The sequence below is a fragment of the Natator depressus genome, chromosome 16 (genome assembly GCF_965152275.1).
Source record: "Natator depressus isolate rNatDep1 chromosome 16, rNatDep2.hap1, whole genome shotgun sequence".
Lineage (NCBI taxonomy): Eukaryota > Metazoa > Chordata > Testudines > Cheloniidae > Natator > Natator depressus.
In genome coordinates, this window is record NC_134249.1 from 10,163,917 (window position 1) to 10,183,946 (window position 20,030).

Genomic DNA, 20,030 nt, shown 5'->3' on the forward strand with positions numbered 1-20,030 from the left:
GGGCGGCAAGGGGGACCCCGCAGCTCCCAGTCATGCGGGCTGTGGTGGGGGTCCCTGCAGCTCCCAGCCAACATGGACAGACCCCACAGCTCCAAGCTGCTGCCGGTGGCAGGGGGGACCCCGCACTCTCAGCCATCATGGGTGGGGGAACCCTGGAGCCCCAGCAGTGGTGGGTGCTTCCCTCCCCATTTTCTCATCATTATTTTTAATAAAAGTCAGGGACAAGTCACGGGCTTCTGTGAATTTTTGGTTATTGCCCATGACCTGTCCATGACTTTTCTAAAAATAACTGTGACAAAATCTTAGCCTGAACTATTACATGTACAGCCACTTTAAGGTACCTTTGCAGAGAAGGCAGAAACAGATTGTCCATGCAAAGTGCCACATGAGTACTAATATATCTGTAGAGAAGCAAATGATTAATATCATCCGGGGCAGAGGCTGAGTTAATTTATAACACTGCTGTAGATATATCCTGGATGCTGCCGGATCTAATGGGTGCTGCTGTTTCTCTTATTTTCCCACTCCTGGTTTCAAGGACAAGTATACACACGGTGACCTAGCTTTTTAGTACATACTGTGCACTTCTCATGATTTGGCCTGTATACTAACATTGTCGTTACGCAGATATACAGATTACAGCCAGAAACTATTCCTGCCCACTAAATTCTTATGATAATCTCACACCTACATGTAGAGGCCACCTGTTGTTACACTCCTCCCAGCAATGTGTTTGTGTGTGTGGACAAGGGCGGAAGATTTGGGGTGGGCCCGGAATGTTTCAACACTCAGAGAGCTCTTCTGTCCCGCGCTCGCCAGCTCTCTCAACAGATTTGACACAGCCAGGCAGGACACCGAGATACCTATCTGCTAGTGAGAGCTAAAGAGGTGCTGGTGTTGTGAACAAAAGCGACTATTTATTCTTGTAAAATTAAGTGAAGTAACACGATAGGCATCTCTTGAGCTCATGCATGAATCTGTTTGCTTTTCTGTTGTTCCCAGTGGAATAAAAATCATATCAGGATATCACATCACTGTAGAAATACCTTTGAAGCCTCTAGGCTGAGGTCATACAGCTCTGAACGACTGACTTTCTCTCTTTCTCATGTCTATATTGGTCTATCTATCTTATCTGTTTCTTACTTTGTCTCTGTAGGATGTACCCATACAGGCAACCTCCTATCTCTCTAGAATTCAGGGGAGCTAGAAGCCGGAGGAGGGTGATTTGCATTGTCTCGCCTGTCAAACAGAGTCATGGTGTCTCCAAGTAAACAAAACATTACTTCCTTAGGGCCACTCCCATTGAAGCCAGTAGGAGTTCTGCCTCTGACTTCAATGAGAGCAGAAGTCCTAATGAAGCCTGTTTCATTTCTCTGGTCATTACATCATCTGTGGATTTGTGAGCCTTTCCTGAACGCTAATGACTCTCTCTCCCCTCCCCCACCCCCAAAAGAGCAGCCGAGGCTGGTGTTTAGAGAGACACTTGAGCTGCAGCATAGACTGCATGTCATCTTCCCCCTCTGCCATTCTTTCCACGATTGAGTCCTATCTATATTTTATTGTTCCTTTATGGTGGCTATTCAAAGCCTTTTGTGCACTTTTGGGCTTCCCTAAGGAATATTTATGGCTTTTACAGGATGTTCAGGGATAGCCTGTCAATAATTATCGAGGAAATCCAAGGATTAAAGCGGCTCCTTGCATGGACACAGCAGCTTTGAGCTGGCCACTGGGATTTGATAGATATTTACAAACCAACTGCACCTGCCCAGTTTGTTTGTTTCTTTGATGAGGGGAAGTTAGTTACTCTGTGGAATTAGCAAAGGAGATGCACTGGAGAGGATATGATCCTCTAGCCATCCTGGCAGCATTAATTCCTGCAACACATCTCCTGGAAGGGTTTGGGGCTGGAACTTGGAGCATTGTTTCCAACCAAAGCACCCTCCTTGTGCTGTTGCTGGATGATGAGGTGGAAAGGACCCCACTAAGCAAGCAAGTTCCCTTTTTCTTTAGAACATTTTCACGTTCTCTCATTCCTCTTGTGCTCCACAATGCTCAGAACTGAAGGCATCTTGGCACCTACAAATAAATATAACTAATCCCCAAAATATCAAACTGGCAACATATTCAAATAACCAAGCAAGCAACCAAACTGTCCTCAGTAACCCATCACCCACACAAAACCGAATGCACAAGAGCTGTGTAAGATCATCGTTGTTTTTTGTATTACAATCATGCCTAAAGTCACTGTATGAGTTTGAAGCCTTGTTATGCTAGGTACAGACTATACATATATAATATAGTAAGACACAATCCTTGTTCCCAAGAGCTTCCAATCTAAATAGACAAGGCGCAAGCAAGAGCAAGGATAGAGATTAGAGTACTAGCCTGGGGGCTGTAAGATCTTCAATTCCCTGCTCCACCAGAGACTTCCTCTGGGACCTTGGGCAACTCATTTAGTCTCCCTGTGTATCTGTAAAATAGGGATATATAAATCCCTACCTCTTAGCAATGTTATGAGGAGGAATACACTAAAAGTTGGGGTCAGGGGACTCATGCTATGATAAATGGGGGCATGTAAGTACCTATGATAGCTAGATAGATAATTATCTCCATGTATGCATGGAGAAAAGCAGATGAAGTGATTTGCCCAGGGTCACCCTAGAAATCTGCAACAAAGCCAGGGAGTTGCAGAGCTGTTAAAAAAATGGAATGTTTCTGTCACCGAAAATGTCAGCATTTCAAGATGACTTTCCATTCTGATTCAGAACAGAAAGTTGAAATGTCAAAAAATTCTCATGAAATGAAACTTTCTGAAAAGTTTCAAATCAAGGATCAAAGAGGCTAATTTCGACATTATTAACGTGCTGAAACGACATGTTTCATTCTGAATCGACATTTTGAAATGAAATTTTTATTTGAAATAGACATTTCAAAACTCAACAGAATTTTGTTTGTATTCCCCTGATTGCATAACTTTAAAAAAAAATTGAATTTGATCTTTTCCCATGGAAAATTTTGACTTTTGGGAAAACAACATTTACTGGTGGGGGAAACAATTTGGTTAAAAAAATTTGACTAGTTCTTTTGAATACAGATTTCCTGAGTGCCAGCTCCGTGCTGAAGCCACAAGAGCATCCTTCTTAGATTCACAGAGTTTAAGGCCAAAAAGGACCATTAGATCATCTAGTCAGAACTCGTGTGTATCACAGGGTGTTACATTTCCCCATTTACCCCTGTCGTGACCCCAGTAACTTGTGTCTGACTAAAGCCTATCTTCCAGAAAGGCATCCAGTCTTGATCTGAAGACATCAAAAGATTTCATAAACGGTCACGTGACAAAACCGTCAACACCCTCTAACTGAGCCTGGTTTTAAAATGTGCTAGGTTCCTGGTGAAATTCATTTCCATGCTCACAACCACCTGCTCACCTCAAACTTTCAGCTACCCAGCCTCAATCCATCACTACTGCAGACCCAGGACCCCCCTACTTACTATTGCCAACTGGCCTGTGGGTAGAGACTGTCTCTTCTGCATTCCCTACTGCCTTCTGGGCCTCTGAGGGGTAACAAGTGGCTGATCCCACATTTTCTGCCTTTGGGGAGAGGGCCATTAAACTCACTTCTCCAGTTGTCTTTGGAGAGGCCAAGAAGCAGCTTGACACCCACTCCCTCACCTTCAAAGGGGAGAGAGAACCTGCATCTCTTGGTGCGAATGGTTCTGTATTTCCACAGGGGCAAGTAGCTCCCTGCCATACTCCCTTGTTACCACCCTAGGCCTTATGGGGCATTACCTTCCCCGAGGCTTAATGCAGAGACAGCAGTGGTGGGAAAGGGAGGACTTGGAGGATGAGGATGTGTGGGGAGTCAGTCCAAACAGAAAGGGAGCTAAAGAAGAAACAGAGGCAGGATAAGGAAAGCGTGGGGGAGAGTCGTGCTCTGAATTGCGCTTTCGTTCCATTCCCTGCCCACCTTTCCTTAAAGACAAAAGCTTTTTCTGCTCTCACATTCAAGTGTAGACCCAGCTCTGACCAGAAGGTGCTGCACTCAGGCTGTCTGGCTCCTTTCATACCTCTATGCATCACTGCCCTCCTTGGGGTGACCTTCAGGATCTTCCTGTGTGCCCCAGGCCATAGCAAGAGAGGAGGGCTGATGTTGTTTTGGTATTTTTTTTTTTTTTACTTCTGTTTCCTTTCACCTGTCTCCAGAAGTGATGACTGTACTAATTTGTTCACAGGCCATTAACTCCTGAGAGCAGGGAGAGCCCATTCCGACATCTGCAAGTAGCTTGGGAGCTCACGTTTGCCACATCATAATTCTCTCCTCTCTCTCTCCTTATCTCTCACTTTGTTGGTTTTCAGACGACGACTGCACCAATTCCTTCACGCCCAATCAGATGGCGAGAATGCACTGCTACTTGGACCTGGTGTACCAGAGCTGGCAGCCTGTCAAGAAACCCGCTCCAATTGCCATTGCCCCGCAGATCGTGGACCGAACTTCGAACTCCATCACTCTGGAGTGGTTTCCTCCCGTTGACGGTCATTTCTTTGAAAGGTGATCACGAGCTTTGATGTGCTGCAGCCCTTAACCTGAAAGAGTCAGGGGAAGGGAACATGGAAGTAACCAGATGCCCTACTTCAGGAAAGCAGTTAAGCATATGCTTAAGTGCTGTCCTGAATAGAGATGCTTTCCTGAATAAGAGCTAGAATCAATAGCTTATTGATCTATTTTCACCATCTCTATCAGTCCCTTTGTTCCTTTATTGGTCTGGAGCATTCTCTCTAGATCCTTTGATTGGGCATTTAAAGAGCAAATCTCCTCCATATTTGATCTAAAGCAGTGATTTTGGTTTTGCAATCTCTGTTGTTATTGCTGCCCATTCACAAATAGATACTCGCAAACAGCCCTATTATCTTCACCTCGGACGGCAAGTCCTTCCTACTCCCATGTGCAAAACAGGGCAAATCCTGCCTGGGCTTCCATGCTTCAGAGCCCAGATCCTGCCTCTGCTTCCCTGGCAGTGGAAGCTCTGCAAGAGGACAGCAGTGTTTGGGAGAGCACCCCGCATCTGCTGTACAGTAGCAGAGCAGGTGGAAATGGCGCAAGGGCAGAGCCGGAGATCCTAGCTCCTCTCTGCTCTGCAACTTTCCGAAATGACCAGTAGGGCTACTTCAGCCAATAGCCTTTGCAGAACATCTCAGCAGCCACACGACCGCCAGGAGGGTGGATTCTTTTCCCCACCCCACAGAACAATTAGTCAGTGCACGGACCAGCTGCTCAGGCTTGTAAGTGGCACGTATGATTTGGCCCTATAAACCTGATGTGTGCCCCTGGCTATATATCAAGTAGAACTTGTCTAGAAGAGGACGTGTGCATATGCAGCTGGCTGGCTGTCCTTAATACAGAACCAAGATGAATGCAATGCCGTGGCTGATCATTTCAACACGCAGCAGTCAGGCAGTTCGTAGTTACAGCTACCATAACTCAGCCCTCCACAGCTCTCGACTTGCCCAAGCCATGCTTTCCTGTCTACACTTCTGTTTTTAGCCATGGAGCATCCCGCTGCCTCTCTGCTGCTGGAGCCTTTCCCCGCTGCAGGTAAAGACTCCAGCAAAGGGGAAAAGCTTCGGCAGCTCCCCACGGCTAGCACCTTCCTGCTACAGCAGTGGGGGGAAGGTTCTGACAGCTCCTTGCTGCTGGAGCCCTTCTTCTCCGCAGGGAAAGACTCCAGCAATGGGAAAAGGCTCATCCTTTCCCCGCTGCCTCCCTCCCACCAGAGCCTTTCACTGGCCCATGTAGTTACAGGCTGCAGCATGGACGCAGCTTGCTTTTCACTGCGGTGGGTAGCTACGAAGACCCACTGGCAGAAGTGGTGTGTAGTGTAGAACTAGCCTCAAGGTGTATGCCATTAAAATATATTTATATGCAGATTGGCTGAGTGGCGGCAGCCATGGGAAGCCTAACTGAACTTCCTCACACGTTTACAGTCTCAGTCTTAGCATTGCAGTAACCATGCCAAAATAATACAATGCCAAATGCTGGGACTGGAGGACAGGAGGCGGATCACCTGTTCTGTTCATTCCCTCTGAAGCATCTGGCACTGTCCACTGTCAGAGACAGGATTCTAGGCTAGGTGGACCATCAGTCTGACCCAGTGTGGCCATTCTTTTGTAATAGCCTACTTTGTTTGCATTGAATTTCCATGGTTTTTGTTTTGTTTTTTTTTATAAAAGAGAAAACTTTATTGAACTCCCATTGGAACCAATGCAATCTGCAGTGTATGAGACTGAAGTGCAGTGTTCCAGATACAAGCATATCAGTACATGAATATCTATCTGAACACTCATATTTATTTAAAGGAGAGCACCTTGAAATATGGGGCATTCAGTGGATGTAATTCCCGCCTTGTGTAGAGCATCAATACAAGAACTGTGCACCATTTAAGACTCACTTACACTCTATTTTGTGGCTATAAGTGGTGTATAGCGGTGGTTCTGACCCTCTGGGCAAAGAGAGTGAATTTCACCCTTTCTGCATGGTAATGTAGGAAATGCCATACCAGATCAGATCAATATCTGATCTCGAGCGTTTTAGCTCACATGTATTTTGCTTGAGGTTTTGTAAACTCTCCATTACTTTAATTGTAGTTTTGCAGCAAGACAAACTGCTTTGACAATGTACTTCTGAAAATGTATAGCATCTTATATGAATCATTGAGAATTCTCAGGCAGTTTTGGTCTATATTCATCATAAATAGATTAAATTAAGCTTTCCCAATATGCATTTAATTTAGATTTCATAAGGAAGTTATTGTATGTTAAATAAATACCATCTGACTGTTAAAAACATATTGATATGGGATTAATTGTTATGTAACAAAATATGTCTCTATTACATATTTCTAAAACTTTATCAGTAGGTTTTTAATAACTCATCGCTAGTTGGTGCTTAAATGATACACAGTGGATAGCCTGTTAGTCTAGAATGTCATAACAAAGTTATCACATATTAAATAAATACTAATTTCTTCGAAACATATCCTTTGGGGCTTGACATTTATGTGATCAATATTACTATAGATAGTTAAAGAGACATTGTCAAGCTTAGGTCCAACTTTTGATCTTTTAAAAGTTTCCCATCCTAATGTAAAGCAAAATTTTCCTGTGACCTTTTAAACAAATACATTTAGCTACAATCTTTTTTTCCCTTAAAGGTAAATACCACTTCTTATATGTTGGGAGAACCAAGCACACTTGTGCCGTCATAGGGCCCAATCCTACACCTGCTTACAAATATGCTTAACTTTAAGTACCAAAGATGAGCACATGTAAGCATTTGCAGGTTCTGCGCCATAGTGAAAGAGAACTAGGAAGTGAGGCTGGTCATAGTCTCATCTGTGTGGGAAAAGGCTGTCGTGAAGGGCTTTTTTCCTCACAGCATAAATCATGGGCCAAATCTTGCTTCCTTTGCTGAAATGAGGAGAGCATTCACTTCAATGGGACTACTCATGTAAATTTCAGGAGTTTGATTCTCCACTGCTATGCACCTTGGGCCTAATTCTTATTAGACTGAGGGCCCTTTTACATTGCTCTGGCAGCATAAAGGGGCCTTCAAGTGAGCATAAATATAATTTATGCTCACCTTAAGACCCCCCTTACACTGTCAGAGCACTATAAGGAGGCCTCAGTATAAATAAGAATCAGGCCCATAAAACCTAGCCATATATTATCAAAGAACAGAGGGCATGTAATGCTGCTGTACGAGAGGCCATTAAGTTTCATAAGCTTGGTGAGACACAAAGCATGACACCAAGGGCCAAGTTCCTTAGGTGTCTTTTAGGAGACATTTTAGTGTAAATTCATATTGTCATCTCTTCTGATTTTGTCACAAGTCTTGCAATATTCATTGTTTTTCTTAAAGGCCCAGCTTCTACAGTCAGGTGATTACATGAGAATCTTAGCTTTCATTTTTAAAAAAGGCATGTTTCTGTCCCTCATGGATGCAGAGAAAAGCTTGAAAATGTGATCCCTAAAGGCTCAAAACCAGAAGGAAAATAAAAAGAGCCAGAAACGAATTAATCTAATTATTTTGGGCGCCTTGATCTGCGATGTTAGAAAGCTTTGAGTTGGTGATTCTGTGATCTTATTATTCTATAATATACGCGGAGAGGAGAGGGTTATTTATTTATAACCTCAGCAAACATAGTTATACCAGATACCTACACTATTGGTACATTCGGTCAATCCAGTGACTCCATAAGCTTTGTATTTTATGTAGTGTATGGGGCTAGTATGCCATGCCAGGGAGAAATCTGTATGCATGTCCCTAAATTCTAGTAGGTTACTGAGCCCCTAAGTCTTTTAACACTCAAATCTGGGGGTAAATAGTGCCTCTCGGTCACATGGGTCTAGAATAGAGCTATGCGGAATTTTGGGGGATGAAACATATTCAGGTTGACCAAAACATGTTGTGAATTGTGTTGAATTTGCCCATTTTTTAAATCCAGAAAATAAAGGAAGAAAAACTCCAAAAAATTGAAATGTTTAGTTTAGATATTTTCAAAAGGAAACGTTTTGATTTTTTTATTTGAAATTACTTTTCATTTTGAATTTTAGTTCCTTTTTTTTTGTTTCACCAAAAAATTGGGGCAATGGATTTTGGGTCAACCCAAACTGAAAAATGGGTTATTCACACAGCTCAGATCTGCTGTACCTGCCATCCATGTATTCTGCAGAGAAGGCCTGTCTCATGGAATAAAAGCATTACCAGAATCTGATGTCAAACATATGTGTTTAAAATAATAATAAAAATAAAAAAGAGGAAACAAAGGGGGAGGGAGAAACCCTGTTCATTTCCTGACTGTCTCAGACCTATTTTAATCTTGTTGTTATCAAGCGTCCATTCATGTGGCTACTGCTTGATATGCACAGTTGGAATATAAACAGTTATTGTTATGGGGCTGTGTCGTGTGGCTTGCTCAGGCAAGAACGGACTGAGTGCATCTGATCTTCCAACTCTTCATCAAGGCAACTGCATTAATTTCCATGGAACTGCTGATATCTCATTCTTTGCAATACAATATTTTGTGCAGCACAATTCCTAGATATAGATAACTGGGGGTTTTGTTGCTGTTTGTTTGCTTTAATCACCCTTGACAGTTTAAATGTCTCCAAGGACATGGAAGAGATTCTGAACTCCAAGTAAGCTATATAGGTGTTTTTATCTTCAAAAACTTTAATCTGGATGGAGCCAGCCATGGCAGGAGAGGATGGCATTTCTCCACTGTTCAGTTGCAAATTCATTTTAAATAGGCTGCTATAAGGTTTGTCTCAGTATAGGCTACTGAATCCATTCCACTGAAATGTGTAATTATGGGAGTACATCACCTCTATGCCATCAACTTCATACACTGAAATGTGCCCAGTACTTCGTTTCTCCAAAAACATGGAGGGCGAGATTTTCCATTACCCTGTACACCCAGTATACATGTATAAATTCAGTATAAATTATTGCCATTCTGAATTAGTAACATTTTAAACCCACTTTGTCCTCATTTGCAGGGTAGTGGAGAATCTGGCTCGGAGATTCACAAACCTGTAATAGCAAACTCTTTATCAGTTCTGATGCCCATGTCTGCTTACAGGATTTGTGTGCCCACGTGTGCATGATTAGACAAACCGAAAGCTTTAACCCAAGAGTCGTCCCTAGTGTAACGCTCCTTTTTTAACCAATGGAGTTATACAGGGGCTGAGTTTTGCTCCCAGTTTGGAAAAGTAAGAGGAGAATATCTGTTCACAGCCTATCTCACATGATGCTCCTTGTGATTTCTCTTACCTCCAAGTCATTGCTGAGAAAGGAAAATGTTTTTTCTGTAAGCCTATTGCTTTTTCCACCATGATAACCTATGATGAAACTATAGCTGCTCATTTAAGTAAAAAGCAGTCCTAAATGTGGAAACTTGGATTTCCATGCCCTGTGTTCCTCCAGGAGCAAGTGCTACTGCAGGAGTTTCTTTGTAGAGAGACTGAGAACTATTAGCTATTAAGGTCTAGTAAACAAATTACCATTAGGGTCTAACACAAATGCCTGGTGATAATTCTGTGTTTCACTTACTTAGTGTCTTTCATCCTAGGCTCTTAAAGCATTTTACAAATGGTAATTAGTTGAGCCCTATTATGTACTCAAACCATGACTAACTCAATAGTTAACATGTCCTATGAAATACTGTAGTGGAGTTAAACCAGCGTGTTGTGTAATTGGTCACTTAAAGTCACATGATATTCTTCTGCTCCCTGAATGGGTGGTCAACTTTTTAGAATGGAAGACCCACAAATGCTGAATAGCAGGTAACACATCATAGAAGTGTAGGACTGGAAGGGACCTCAATAGGTCATCGAGTCCAGTACCCTGCACTCAAGGCAGGAATATGTAATAACTAGACAGTTCCTGACAGGTGTTTGCCTAACCCGTTCTTAAACAGTGACAGAGATTCCACAACCTCCCTAGGCAATTTTTTCCAGTGCTTAACTACCCTGTCAGGAAGTTTTCCCTAATGCCCAACCTAAACCTCTCTTGCTGCAATTTAAGCCCATTGCTTCTTGTCCTATCCTCAGAGGTTAATGAGAACAATTGTTCACCTTCCTCCTTGTAACAACCTTATATGTACTTGAAAACTGTAAAGATGTCTCCCCTCAGTCTCCTCTTTTCAAGACTAAACAAACACAGTTTTTTCAATCTTCCCTCATAGGCCATGTTTTCTAGACCAGTGTTTCTCAACAACTGGTCCATAGATCAACGCCGGTCCCTGAGATCTCCGTGACACGGATTAGGAAGGCAGTAAGCTGGTCACTGGTAACAAAAAACATTGAGAAACGCTGTTCTAGACCTCTCATCGTTTTTGTTGCTCTCATCGGGACTTTCTCCAGTTTTTCCACATCTTTCCTGAAATGTGGCACCCAGAACTGGAAACAAGTATCAGAGGGGTTTTTTTTTACCCACGAAAGCTTATGCCCAAATAAATCTGTTAGTCTTTAAGGTGCCACTGGAGAACTGGAAACAACGCTCCAGCTGAGAGTAGAGCAGAAGAAGTACTTATCAGCATGGAGTAGAGCAGAAGAAGTACTTCTTATGTCTTGCTTTCAACACTCCTGCTAATACATCCCAGAATGATGTTTGCTTCTTTTGCAACAGTGTTACACTATTGACTTACATTTAGCTTGTGATCCACTATAACCCCCAGATCCCTTTCCACAGTACTCCTTCTTAGGCAGTCATTTCCCATTTTGTATTTTTACAATTGATTGTTGCTTCCTAAGTGGAGTACTTTGCATTTGTCCTTATTGAATTTCATCCAATTTGCATGCAACCATTTGTCCAGTTTGTCCAGATCATTTTGAATTTTAATCCTACCCTCTGACCTTGCAGCCCCTCTGAGCTTGGTGTCGTCCACAAACTCTATAAATGTAGTCTCTCTATGCCACATCTTTGAATGGATAATCTATTTGTGCCAAAATTTGTGATACCTTCATGGTCTGCAAACACTTTTCAAAAATACTTCCAAATGAATAAGACCCAGAGTCATTGCAAACTGCCGGGCAGGCCAGATCTTCAGCTGGTGCAAATCAGTATAGCTTTATTGAAGTCAATGGAGGTAAGACAATTTACACCCGTTGAGGTTCTGGCCCTGTGCACTTTTTAGTAAAAATATTTGTGAATCAGTGAGGTTGTTTGTTTGTTTGTTTTTTTCCCCATACTCTACCATCTTTGCTCACAGAACCGTATTCAGGTAGCTGTTATTAACCATATTTTACAGAGGGGGAAACTGCAGCAGAAGAAGTGCCTTACCTAATGTCATGCATGAAGTCCATGACAGAGCCAGGAATGGAACTGCACTCTCCTGATGCCTATTTCTCTGCTTTAACAACTAGACAGGGTTTTCTTTCATTGGGGTTTGATCCAGTGGTAGAGAAGAAAAAATAAATAACCCAGCATGGTTTTACAAGTTGCTGTCATTTTGTATTCTGTACTCATTTTAAAAACACAGATGCAGTCTTCACAGGCTATTAGCTGAACCCTACAGAAGGTCATGCTGAAAAGTGCAGTTTGCCAATGCCCTAAGAAAAGGGGGTTAAGTGGAATTGAATTCTAAATCTTGTGGCTTTTAGTATTGTAGGAGAAGCAGCTCATTCAGCTGTTACTAAGTTGATGTGTTCTTCTGTTTTCCTGGCTTCCTAGAGAAGTGGGATCAGCATGTGATCTGTGTACAGAAGGAAGAGTCCTGGTGCAATATGCCTTCGGTGCCTCTTCACCAATGCCATGTGATCCATCTGGGCACTGGAGTCCACGGGAAGCAGAAGGTGAGTCGGAGGGAGGGATGGCTCTGCCATGGAAGGGAAAAGGTGGGGGATGGGTGGAAACACTAGAATGGGAAAGAAGGGAGAAAGGGGCAAAATGAGGAAGAGATAAAGTTAACACTGGTTATCTTTTCATGTGGCATGAACGAAAATAAAGGGCAGATAAGCACACAGGACCGGTTTCCGCCATGGCATAGCTCATTAGCTGAAATCTGTGTGCTCAGACGTACCTGGACAGCTCCCATTTAAGTCAGTGGGAGCTGAGCATGAATGTCTGAGAGCAGAACTGTGCCAAGAAACCAACTAATCTGATTTGTAACGTGAAGTGAAATAGGTGCCGACAGAGAGGCCTGTTTACTCCAACCCACAAAAATGCAATATTTAATTTTATTTATTGAGGCCCAGATTCTACCACCTTTACTTGCATTGAGTAGTACCTTACTCCAGGAGTAGCCTCATTGAAAGCAGTGGGGACTACTTACAGAGCAAAGTACCCAGCAGCAGAAATAAGGGAGGCAAAATCAGTTCCTTGATTGATTAATGAATTGATTGATTAATTTCAATGTATCCCAAATGGCGAGTGCTGACTTATGGGGTGTTACTATGAATAGTCCTGCATAGCAATTAATGCCAAGAAATTTAAAAAACAAACAAACCAACAACACAGCACAAGTTTAAATGTTTACCTGCTAGATATGCAGTTTTAGCTCAACAAGGTTAGGAAAAGCTTGGGAGAGTTGATTCCCCACTCAGTTACACCCAGTTTATAACGTGTAGCTCTGTCCATTTCAATGGAGTTATACCAGTGTAGAACTGATTTAAGACAATGGAGAATTGGGCCCCAAATTTTTATAATCTACCTTCCTAGTGTATCTTAATATAGGATCCTTCATTGGTTTCTGGGGACTGCAGAACCTTTTCCATAGTTTAGAAGAAAAACTTTTTTCATCAGGAATCCTTGCAATATATTTCCTTTTCCCTCTTTTTATCCATATGAAGCAGATATTTGTCCAAGCACTGATTATTCCAGCTTTAGATTTAGATATTAAGCTGGATATTTTACAAACACTGCAATTGAGACACAAATCATGGTATGAAATATTTTTCTGAGCTTCGTAGAAATTGAACTGGTTTTCTATAAGAAGCTGTGACCCATTGTTGGTTTCATCTCATCAAGATGATCAGGGGATCAGAAATGGGCAAGGCAGCCGTCAAAGGTTTTGGTCTCCTTAAAGAGCATGAGAGACAGCTGAACTGTTCACCAGAAAATAGATTGCGTGAATAATTCACACTGAATAACTTATTCAGTGTATCTAGCCTCTTTTTTTTCCCTGTCTGTTGAATGTCCACAAGCAGATCTCAGTGCCCTCAAATGCATTCCCCATTCAAGTTCACCTGACACATTGTTCCCATTTTTTAAGTCTGTGTCTTAATCACAAACAGTGAATGGATGATACTCAAAAGATTAAACATGCATTGTGATTGGTTGTATAAATTCCATGCCATTGTTTCTGTTCCTTGACTTGTTGACTTGTAACTACTATAATCTAGAGGCGGTAGGAAGAAGCCAGTGGGGCTTTGTGTCTTTCAGGGTGAGGGAGCAGAGAAGCAGGATTAGAGAAATTTGGATCTAGAGCTGGCTAGAGGATGGAAGTCTCATCTCACAAAGGATTTTGAGATTTCAAACTCTGGCTTTATTCCGAATTGGACCAAAAATAGAAAATTTCTAAATTCTCCACGAAGGAAAATTCTCCCCCCAAATTAGTTTGGGGGTCTCAGTCAACCCATTTTGTTTCTGTTCATTTTGTTTACATGTCGATGTTATATATATACCTTTTATAATATATCATAAATATAATACAAAAGATAAACAATGTTAAAACAATAGGTCATTTCAAAACAAAAGATTGAAATGTTTCAACATTGTCAAAATTCATTCCTACCCCCCCACCCCACCCCCCATTTTCTTCCAGAATGAAATTCTGGTGAAATCAACCCCATTCCGCAAAGCATGTTGATATTGACAGACCCGCACAATGCATCGGAATATCTGGTTCTGTCTAAATGTCTCCAACTAGCGCTAATTTGAAACCACCTTTTCCTTTTGGATCACACAGGCCTAGCCAGAGGCAATATTGCTAGAAAAAATGGGCCACTGTAAGATATTATTAGTGGGCTGCAGAGTTTACATTTAATTTCCTCTTGTCACAGTGTGTGCCTGCATATTCTTAGCTATGAAATGTGCAGTCAGATCCTTATCTATCTCATTCAATTGCAGTTGGGCCATAGCTATGGCGAGGGGTTTTGGAAACCGTGTCTGGCTACTGTGTTAATCATCCGTGTCCTCTCCCGTATATAAGATCTACCAAGTGGATGGCATTTGCTGGTCTGTAATTTTCCGTCATCACCACCCAGTCACTGGCATACAGTAACTGTGTGTGTTTGTGTTTGCACACTTGGTCTTAGTTGCAAACAGCCTAGTTAGATCATTGCCTGACTTTGTTAATTGTCTCTCTGCGAGTATTCAGCAAGCTTAAAAACCACTTTCTGCAATGATTCATGTGTGTAAACACTCCACTACTTGAATGGTCATGGGAAGCAGCCTTGAAAGAGGAAAAAGCATGGTCAAAACAAGCTCATCTTAAAGTTTGAGCCAATATTCATGGGAAATACTTTGTGGTACTCTTCCAGCTTACCAGAAAACCACAGTTCTCACATGGATCAAAAGCTACAATGAACCCAACTGCTGCAATTTCAAGCCTTTAAGTTCTCTTTGTCAGTCAAGGGTAGGTTGTGGTTGCCTGTGTCATACTGATTAAGAGAAGCTGGGAACATGGAATAGCCACGATGGATCAGACCATTGAACAATCCAGTACTCTGCCTCTGGCAATGGCCAAATACATTGCTCAAGAGCAGTTCATTCCATATTCGAATTTGAGCTGTCTTAATTGGACGCATAGGTCACATGGTATGTTTTTTTTGCCCTGAATGAATGAGTGCAACTCAGTGAACCAGGGTTTAGTGTGGTCACTCATGGTTGCAAATCCAAAATGCTCTCTTCGTGTCCGTTCTGCACTGCTTGCATAGGATCTGACATTGCTACGATCGTTCCCGCCAATTAACTCATTTACTGGCATATTTGCAGAAGACGAATGTAAAAGGGGCACAAAGCAAATTTGTTTAAAAATGCTGCCATGCGTTTGGTACTTCTTCCTTTTGCCGTAGTCACCCTGCCGTAGAAACCCAAAGGTGCATGGAGTAGGACTTTTCACACTCTCCACAATTAAATATAAACTTTTATCTAAGCTCAACACAGTTTCTGACTAATCATAAATTCATACATTCCAAGGCCAGAAGAGACCACTGTGATCATCTTGTCTAATCTCCGGCATAACACAGGCCCTAGAACTCCCCCAAAAGAATCTTTTTTTAAAAAAAGCATCCAGTCTTGATTTTAAAATTGTCAGTAATGGAGACTCCACCATGAATCTTGGTAGATTATTCTGGTGGTGAATTACTCTCAGTGTTAAAAATGTACACCTTATTCCAGCCTGAATTTGTCTAGTTTCAACTTCAAGCCATTGGATCTTTACCTGCTTTATACCTTTATCTGCTAGACTGAAGAGCCCATTATCAAATATTTGTTCCCCATGTAGGTATTTTTAAACTGTTATCAAATGATCCCTTCAACTTCTCTTTGTTAAACTAAATAAATCGAGCTACCTGAAATTTTTTAAAGTAGTAACGTCTGTAGTTTGCTCAGGCTTTCAGTCTGTGCAGGGCCGTGGTCAAGCATACAGCGTAGCTACTCAGAACGGCTGTTGCTTAGTATGGATAAATGTCTTGTAGTATTAAACTCTCTGCAGTTGGAGTGAAATTCACCCCCTGTGGGGGAGTTAGCCCACTGGCTGTGTAAGTGTTGCACAAGCGTTGTGCTGGGTGGATTGCACCCTTTCTGAGGATGTCTCTCATTTGTGCCAAAGGAGTCTGCATTGCAGCACTGTCGGGGATTTGAAAACCTGGGAAAAGAAAAGGGGGAAGAAGGCGGGAAGGTGAATGGAAGAAAGACAATGTGGTCCAGTGGATGGGACGCTAACTTTTGGAACCCTGGGTTCTACTCTTGGCTCTGCCACTCATGCACTGTGTGACCTTTTTAAAAGAGCCCCATCTCAAGCCTGACTTTCAGAGGCGCCGAGTGCCCGCAATTCCCGGTGAAGCCAAAGTGAGCCACGGGTGCAGCACACCACCGAAAATCCTGCCCGATATGTCAGTTTGGGCACCCAAAAACAGGAAGACAAAGCCAGTGGCCACCTTTGAAAACCTGAGCCTGGCCCCAAACCACTCTGTGCCTCAATTTCCCCATTTGTTAAATGGTACTTACCCCCCCCCCCCCCGTCGAAAGTCCTTGGGGATATGTGGGTAAAAAGTTTTCTTCGGGCTGCTGTCAGGAGCTCAGTGTACCAGATACAGTGTAACCGTTGGACCTGACCGCGCATACACACTGCAGCAAATGTTCTGAGATAATCTGAGCTGGATGGATTATTTGCTACTCAGATTGATCAAACACTCAATACTTGTAAGCCTAGCAGGAATGAGGTTGGGGGGCGGCGGGAGTAGATGGGGGGCTCAGCAGTTGCCCTGCTGGAATCGTAAGAAAGGAGAGCTAACTAAAGAAATAGTACAGAGCTTGAAACAAAGCCCTGGCTTCCTTCAAAATATGTCACTGCTACTTGAGCTTGGGTCTCTTTCCATGCCTGAGGTAAGTGGCATTCCTGCTGCACAGGGATGTGTGTGAGGGGTAGAAAGGGTACGTGTGGAGGGGGCTAATGGGGAAAGGGTGTCACCGTTTGGCCCTCTGCCAGGACTGCATTTGCTATAGGGAAATCGTTCTGCATCTGGACTCCTTTTGACTGAACTGGAGAGTCTTTGCTACAAGCCAACCTTCAGGGAAATAAATAATAAATAATAAAACATATTTCTAACACTTCAGAGGATCGCAGACCATGAGAAAAACTCACATATTGGCATTTTCTTTTTAAATTAACACTCATGTCTTCTCTTAATTGTGTTTGACCAATGCTTTGTTTCCCTTCTTTTCTTCCTCTGTTACATTCGGCTGTGTGCTCTCTCTCTCTCTCTCTCTTTATCTTTACTTTCCCTTCCTTCTCTCCTCTGCTTTGTATTCTCCCTGTCCAGCTGACTCCCTCTCCGTGTGGTTATTTGGGAAGGAAGAGGGAATTTATAGCTCGCACTGGATTCTGTTACCGACTGTTCCACCCATCCGACCTCTCTGGATCTTTCAGTACATGATTTCATGCCAGATTGTAATGTTACCAACTATTTGGGAGCCCAGCAAGCATTGTGGCTTTCATTAGCTTTTAGTAATACCTCCTGTGTTGTAGAGCAAAGCCAGTGGTGAGAAATTTAAGAGCACATTTTCTCGTTATTTCATCACAACGGGTGAAATTCACGCAGCACAGAGCCAACACAAGGTCTATGCACCACTTCCGTCCAAAAGCCTGGGCTTCCATCACACGGCATCAGCCTTGTACTGGCCTTCAGCACAGTAGTGAATTTCACCCAAAGAGCCCTTGTGAACACGTCAACCTCTTAACAGCACAATGTAGCTGCCCTTCAGAGTAATCAAATGCACTTTATTTGTTCTTTGTGTCCTTTGGAGAGAAATGGATTATTTGAAAGTGATTCATAGATTCCTAGGCCAGAAGGCACCATTGTGATCACCTAGTCTGACCTCCTGTCTAACACAGACCAGAGAACTTCCCCGTCACTCTCACCGTTAAAAAATTATGCCTTATTTCCAGTCTGAATTTGTCTAACTTCAGCTTCCAGCCACTGGATCATGTTATAGCATTCTCTACTACACTGAAGAGCCCTGTACGAAATATGTATTCCCTATTTAGGTGCTTATAGGCTGTAATCAAGTCACCCCTTATCCTTCTCTTTGTTAAGCTAAATAAATTGAGCCTCTTGAGTCTGTCACTAGAAGACAGGTTTTCTCATCTTTTAATCCTATTCCTGGCTCTTCTCTGAGTCCTCTCCTTTTTTTCAACATTCTTTTTGAATTGTAGACATCAGAAATAGACACAGTGTTCCAGCAGTGGTCATACCAGTGCCAGACACAGAGGGACATAACCTCTCTTCTACTCAAGAGTCCCCTGTTTATGCATCCAAGGATTGCATTAGCCCTTTTCTCCAGTGTCACACTGGGAGCTCAAGTTCAGCTGATCATCCACCCCAACTCCAAAATCCTTTCAGAGTCACTGCTTCCCAGGATAGAGTTCCCCCATCCTCTAAGTATGAAATACTTTCTTTGTTCCAAGATGTATACACTTACATTTAGCCATATTAAAATGCGTATTGTTTGATTGCATCCAATTTACCCAGAAATCGAAACCAGTCTGTATCAGTGATCTGTCCTCCTGGTTATTTGCCACTCTCCCAATTTTTGTGTCATCTGCGAAATTTATCAGTGATTGATTTTTTGTTTACTTTGTCATTAATAAAAAAATGTTAAATAATGTAGAACCAAGAACAGAATCCTGCAGGACCCCACTAGAAACACACCCTGTTGATGATGATTTCCTATTTACAGTTACATTTTGAGACCTATCAGTTAGCCAGCTTTAAATCCATTTAATGCGTGCCATGTTCATTTTATATCATTCTCGTTTTTTAATCAAAATGTCATGCTGTACCAAGTCAAATGCCGTATAAAATCTAAGTATATTACATCAACATTATTACCTTTATCAACAAAACTTATAATCTTATAAAAAATCAAATTAGTTTGACAGGATCTACTTTCCATACAACCACATTGATTGGCATGAATTATATTATCCTCTTTTAATTCTTTAATCAAGTCCCATATCAGCCACTCCATTATCTTGTCCCAGCTTGATGTCATACTGACAGGCCCATAACTACCCGGAACATCCCATTTACTGTTTTAAAATATTGGTACAGCATTATCTTCCTTCCAGCCTTCCAGAATTTTCCTAGTGTTCCAAAACTTATTGAAAAGCAACATTAACCATCCAGTAAGCTCCTCAGCCAACTCTTTTAGAACTCTTGGATGTAAATTATCTGAATCTGCTGATTTAAAAATATCTAACTTTAGTAGCTGTTGTTTAACAACTTACTGAGATACTAGTGGAATGGACAGAACATTATCATCATCATCATATGATGAGAGAGCATCATCTGTTCATTTCCCCCCAAACATGGAATAAATGTATTTATTGAACATTTTCACCTTTTCTGTGTTGTTATTGATAATTCTTCCATTTCCATCCACTTATGGACCAGTAACATTGTAAGGATTCTTTTTCTTCCTAATTATATAATAAAATGCCACAAGAGGTATAGTTAGCAGCAATGAGGTGAAATTAAAGTAACGAGAATTGAGGCTGATTGTTGGAAAGAATCATTTGCCACTTTGAGCTCTTTCAGACTGTGGAATCATCACAGTGGTAGCAACCTTCACTTGAAACTGGAGATTGAAAATACGGGGCCAGGTTTACTGACACCTCCAGATGTTTTGTGCCTCTCTGGTGATGAAAGGCAGCCCTAAACTGGGCTCAGCCAGCCAATGAAACTGTGTTCGTGGTTCTTTTGCATGGCCATGATGTGCTGGCGAATCCAGCTCATATTGTACAGT

At 42.2% G+C, this 20,030-nt stretch overlaps 1 protein-coding gene across 2 annotated transcripts in view; it reads left to right on the plus strand.

Moving 5' to 3' along the window:
- The window catches only part of PAPPA (pappalysin 1), a 229,397-nt gene that overhangs the window by 79,543 nt on the left and 129,824 nt on the right, over positions 1–20,030 (plus strand). For both annotated transcript variants that reach the window (XM_074973627.1, XM_074973626.1), the window contains 2 exons: positions 4,358–4,550; positions 12,231–12,352. In XM_074973627.1, coding sequence (XP_074829728.1) covers positions 4,358–4,550; positions 12,231–12,352 — 315 coding nt within the window. The remainder of the gene's footprint in view (positions 1–4,357; positions 4,551–12,230; positions 12,353–20,030) is intronic.